This window comes from Salvelinus namaycush, unplaced genomic scaffold, assembly GCF_016432855.1.
Source record: "Salvelinus namaycush isolate Seneca unplaced genomic scaffold, SaNama_1.0 Scaffold329, whole genome shotgun sequence".
Classification (NCBI taxonomy): Eukaryota; Metazoa; Chordata; class Actinopteri; order Salmoniformes; family Salmonidae; genus Salvelinus; species Salvelinus namaycush.
The window spans coordinates 203,434-209,433 of NW_024060219.1; the positions used below are offsets into that span (position 1 = coordinate 203,434).

General features: G+C 39.0%; 1 protein-coding gene across 1 annotated transcript in view; it reads left to right on the forward strand.

The window, feature by feature from the left end:
• The window catches only part of LOC120040143 (receptor-type tyrosine-protein phosphatase mu-like), a gene marked incomplete at both ends in the record, with an annotated part of 207,391 nt that overhangs the window by 185,827 nt on the left and 15,564 nt on the right, over positions 1 to 6,000 (forward strand). Inside the window, one exon of the mRNA XM_038985393.1 lies at positions 720 to 746. Within this exon, the coding sequence (XP_038841321.1) occupies positions 720 to 746 (27 nt within the window). The remainder of the gene's footprint in view (positions 1 to 719; positions 747 to 6,000) is intronic.

Sequence of the window (6,000 nt, forward strand, 5' to 3'; positions counted from 1 at the left end):
GGTCCTCACCATTCTGCCATACTATGATCACAGCAGAGAGTACACGTCAATGGTTGGGAAATGATAGCTAACTTAAGTTTAGCTTTAGTCCCGTGTGTGTTTGTTGCATCAATAATGTGTTTTTGATTGATTGAAATGAATCGAAAGTCTATGCCATTAATGATAACAAACATTGTGTGTGTGTGAATGTACTTTATTTCTAGCCTTATCTACTGTTCAACGTGTGTTTGGTCTTCTATCTCTCTGTGTTTAGCAGATCTTCTGTCTCCTGCTGTAAGACTGTATTGTTTTGTCCTTCTCTCCTCCTCTTCCTCCTCTTCTTCCTCTTCATCTTCTTCCTATTCCTCCTCTTCTTCCCCTTCTTCTTCCTCATCTTCTTCCTCCTCTTCTTCCTCATCTTCCTCCTCTTCTTCCTCGTCTTCTTCTTCCTTTTCTTCTTCCTCCTCCTCATCTTCTTCCTCGTCTTCTTCTTCTTCCTCCTCTTCTTCCTCTTCTTCCTATTCCTCCTCTTCTTCATCTTCCTCTTCTTCCTCCTTCTTCTTCCTCCTCTTCCTCCTCCTATTCTCTATCTACAATCACATTCACTTTGCTCTGGTATTTAGCTCTCCTCTTTTCTTGCATGCTTTTATTTACTGCTATTTACTCTCCTCTTCCTCCTCCTCTTCTTCCTCCTCCTCTTCTTCCTCCAACTTCTGCACTGGTTTTGGGGTTATGAACAGATCCCTTTGTGCCAACTGCTATCTTAGGTGAGACACGTCTTCTTTTACCACTATATCCATTTCTGCTGAGTGTATTATAGGATTCACCGTTTAACTTGCTTTATCATTAAGACTTTGACAAAGAAAACCTATTTCGAAATACATGAAGTAAAGTATTGGGAGGGAACAGCTCTGTTATTGATGATGGCTTCCTCACCTCCATACCTGCCTGCTGCTTCCTCCTTGTCGTCCTCTTCCTAATCCTCCTCCTTCTATTCCTCCTCTTCCTCCCTGTCTATCTATGTGGTTATCCCCGCCCTGGGCTGAGGCTGGCTTCTCTCCAATCCATCCTCACTGCGTGTGATTTCACCCATGCTGTGCGTTGTGATGTCACCTATGTAACATGTTTGACCTCTCATATGCATGGTCAGACATGTGGACTGGATGTGGGGGAGTGTAGTTGGGATGGACGGGGGAGGTGTAGGTGGGGAGAAGGTGGGAGGTGTAGTTGGGAACGAGGGTGGAGAGAAGTTGGCGAGGAGGGGGGGAGTACAGTTGGGGAGGAGGGGAGAGTGTAGTTGGTGAGAAGGGGGAGTGTAGTTGGTGAGAAGGAGTGTAGTTTGGGATGAGGGGGGAGAGAAGTTGGTGACGAGGGGGGGTGAAGTTGGTGAGGAGGGGGAGTGTAGTTGGGGAGGAGGGGGAGTGTAGTTGGGGAGGAGGGGGAGTGTAGTTGGGGAGGAGGGGGGGTGTAGTTGGGGAGGAGGGGGAGTGTAGTTGGGGAGGAGGGGGAGTGTAGTTGGGGAGGAGGGGGAGTGTAGTTGGGGAGGAGGGGGAGTGTAGTTGGGGAGGAGGGGGAGTGTAGTTGGGGAGGAGGGGGAGTGTAGTTGGGGAGGAGGGGGAGTGTAGTTGGGGAGGAGGGGAAGTGTAGTTGGGGAGGAGGGGAAGTGTAGTTGGGGGAGGTGTAGTTGGGGAGGAGGGGGAAGTGTAGTTGGGGAGGAGGGGGAGTGTAGTTGGGGAAGAGTGTAGTTGGGGAGGAGGGGGAGTGTAGTTGGGGAGGAGTGTAGTTGGGGAGGAGTGTGATGTGTAGTTGGGGAGGAGGGAGTGTAGTTGGGGAGGAGTGTAGTTGGGGAGGAGGGGGATGTGTAGGTGAGTAAGAAGGGAAGGTGTAGTTGCAGACAGGTGTGGCAGCCAGTTCCTATCGCCATGTCCACTGTTACTACAGTTACCTGTAAAGTCACTCTGCTAGACTTATATAAACAGAGAGAGATCAACCACTTATATAAACAGAGAGAGATCAACCACTTATATAAACAGAGAGAGATCAACCACTTATATAAACAGAGAGATCAACCACTTATATAAACAGAGAGAGATCAACCACTTATATAAACAGAGAGAGATCAACCACTTATATAAACAGAGAGAGATCAACCACTTATATAAACAGAGAGAGATCAACCACTTATATAAACAGAGAGAGAGAGATCAACCACTTATATAAACAGAGAGAGAGAGATCAACCACTTATATAAACAGAGAGAGAGAGATCAACCACTTATATAAACAGAGAGAGATCAACCACTTATATAAACAGAGAGAGATCAACCACTTATATAAAAAGAGAGAGAGATCAACCACTTATATAAACAGAGAGAGAGATCAACCACTTATATAAACAGAGAGAGAGATCAACCACTTATATAAACAGAGAGAGATCAACCACTTATATAAACAGAGAGAGAGATCAGCCACTTATATAAACAGAGAGAGAGATCAACCACTTATATAAACAGAGAGAGATCAACCACTTATATAAACATAGAGAGAGATCAACCACTTATATAAACAGAGAGAGAGATCAACCACTTATATAAACAGGGAGAGAGAGATCAACCACTTATATAAACAGAGAGAGATCAACCACTTATATAAACAGAGAGAGATCAACCACTTATATAAACAGGGAGAGAGAGATCAACCACTTATATAAACAGGGAGAGAGAGATCAACCACTTATATAAACAGAGAGAGATCAACCACTTATATAAACAGAGAGAGATCAACCACTTATATAAACAGAGAGAGATCAACCACTTATATAAACAGAGAGAGATCAACCACTTATATAAACAGAGAGAGATCAACCACTTATATAAACAGAGAGAGATCAACCACTTATATAAACAGAGAGAGATCAACCACTTATATAAACAGAGAGAGAGAGATCAACCACTTATATAAACAGAGAGAGAGATCAACCACTTATATAAACAGAGAGAGATCAACCACTTATATAAACAGAGAGAGATCAACCACTTATATAAACAGAGAGAGAGATCAACCACTTATATAAACAGAGAGAGAGATCAACCACTTATATAAACAGAGAGAGAGATCAACCACTTATATAAACAGAGAGAGATCAACCACTTATATAAACAGAGAGAGAGATCAACCACTTATATAAACAGAGAGAGAGATCAACCACTTATATAAACAGAGAGAGATCAACCACTTATATAAACATAGAGAGAGATCAACCACTTATATAAACAGAGAGAGATCAACCACTTATATAAACAGAGAGAGATCAACCACTTATATAAACAGAGAGAGAGAGATCAACCACTTATATAAACAGAGAGAGATCAACCACTTATATAAACAGAGAGAGAGAGATCAACCACTTATATAAACAGAGAGAGAGAGATCAACCACTTATATAAACAGAGAGAGATCAACCACTTATATAAACAGAGAGAGATCAACCACTTATATAAACAGAGAGAGATCAACCACTTATATAAACAGAGAGAGAGAGAGATCAACCACTTATATAAACAGAGAGAGATCAACCACTTATATAAACAGAGAGAGAGAGATGAAACACTTATATAAACATAGAGAGAGATCAACCACTTCTATATACATTTAGAGCGAGAGATCAACCACTTATAAAAACAGAGAGATGGATCAACCACTTATATAAACACAGAGGGAGAGAGATCTACCACGTATATAAACAGAGAGAGAGATCTACCACTTATAAAAACACAGAAAGAGAGATTGATCAACCACTTATATATATAGAGAGAGAGATGGATCAACCACTTTTATAAACATAGAGAGAGAGATGAAACACTTTTATAAACAGAGAGAGAGAGATCAACCACTTATATAAACAGAGAGAGAGATAAACCACTTATATAAACAGAGAGAGAGATCAATCACGTATATAAACATAGAGAGATCAACCACTTATATGAAAAAGAGAGATCAGCAACTTATATAAACAGAGAGAGAGAGATCAACTACTTATAAAAACAGAGAGAGATCAACCACTTATATAAACATAGAGAGAGAGAGATCAACCACTTATATAAACAGAGAGAGATCAACCACTTATATAAACAGAGAGAGATCAACCACTTATATAAACAGAGAGAGATCAACCACTTATATAAACAGAGAGAGAGATCAACCACTTATATTAAACAGATAGAGAGATCAACCACTTATATAAACAGAGAGAGATCAACCACTATATAAACAGAGAGAGAGATCAACCACTTATCTAAACAGGAGAGAGAGATCAACCACTTATCTAAACAGAGAGAGAGATCAACCACTTATAAAAACAGAGAGAGATCAACCACTTATATAAACAGAGAGAGAGATCAACCACTTATATAAACAGAGAGAGATCAACCACTTATAAAAAGAGAGAGATCAACCACTTATATAAACATAGAGAGCGAGAGATCAACCACTTATATAAACAGAGAGAGAGATCAACCACTTGTATAAACAGAGAGAGAGATCAACCACTTATATAAACATAGAGAGAGAGATCAACCACTTATATAAACAGAGAGAGATCAACCACTTATATAAACAGAGAGAGATCAACCACTTATATAAACAGAGAGAGAGATCAACCACTTATATAAACAGAGATCAACCACTTATATAAACAAAGAGAGAGAGAGATCAACGACTTATATAAACAGAGATCAACTACTTTTATAAACAGATATCAACCACTTATATAAACATTGTGAGAGAGAGAGATCAACCACTTACATAAACAGAGAGAGAGATCAACCATTATATAAACACAGTGAGATCAACCACTTATATGAACAGAGAGAGATCAACCACTTATATAAACAGAGAGAGAGAGATCAACCACTTATATAAACAGAGAGAGAGAGAGATCAACCTCTTATATAAACAGAGAGAGATCAACCACTTATGAACAGAGAGAGATCAACCACTTATATAAACAGAGAGAGAGATCAACCACTTATATAAACAGAGAGAGAGAGATCAACCACTTATATAAACATAGAGAGAGAGATCAACCACTTATATAAACAGAGATCAACCACTTATATAGAGAGAGAAAGAGAGAGATCAACCACTTATATAAACAGAGAGAGATCAACCACTTATATAAACAGAGATCAACCACTTATATAAACAGAGAGAGATCAACCACTTATATAGAGAGAGAAAGAGAGAGATAAACCACTTATATAAACAGAGAGAGATCAACCACTTATATAAACAGCGATAGAGATCAACCACTTATATAAACAGAGAGAGATCAACCACTTATATAAACAGAGAGATCAACCACTTATATAAACAGAGAAAGAGATCAACCACTTATATAAACAGAGAGAGAGAGATCAACCACTTATATAAACAGAGAGAGAGAGAGATCAACCACTTATATAAACATAGAGAGAGAGATCAACCACTTCTATATACATAGAGAGATCAACCACTTATAAAAACAGAGAGATGGATCAACCACTTATATAAACAGAGAGAGATCAACCACTTATTTAAACATAGAGAGATCAACCACTTATAAAAACAGAGAGAGATCAACCACTTATAAAAACACAGAGAGAGAGATCAACCACTTATATAAACAGAGAGAGATCAACCACTTATAAAAACAGAGAGAGATCAACCCTTCATAAAAAACAGAGAGATCAACCACTTATATAAACAGAGAGGAGAGATCAACCACTATATAAACAGAGAGAGAGATCAACCACTTTATAAACAGAGAGAGATCAACCACTTTATAAACAGAGAGAGAGATCAAACCTTATATAAACGAGAGAGAGAGATCAACCACTTATATAAACATAGAGAGATCAACCACTTATATAAACATCGTGAGAGAGAGAGATCAACACTTATATAAACAGAGAGAGATCAAAAACAGCACCACCCGCAACCAAAACAAAAACAAAACAAAAAACAAATAAACAAAAAAAAAAAA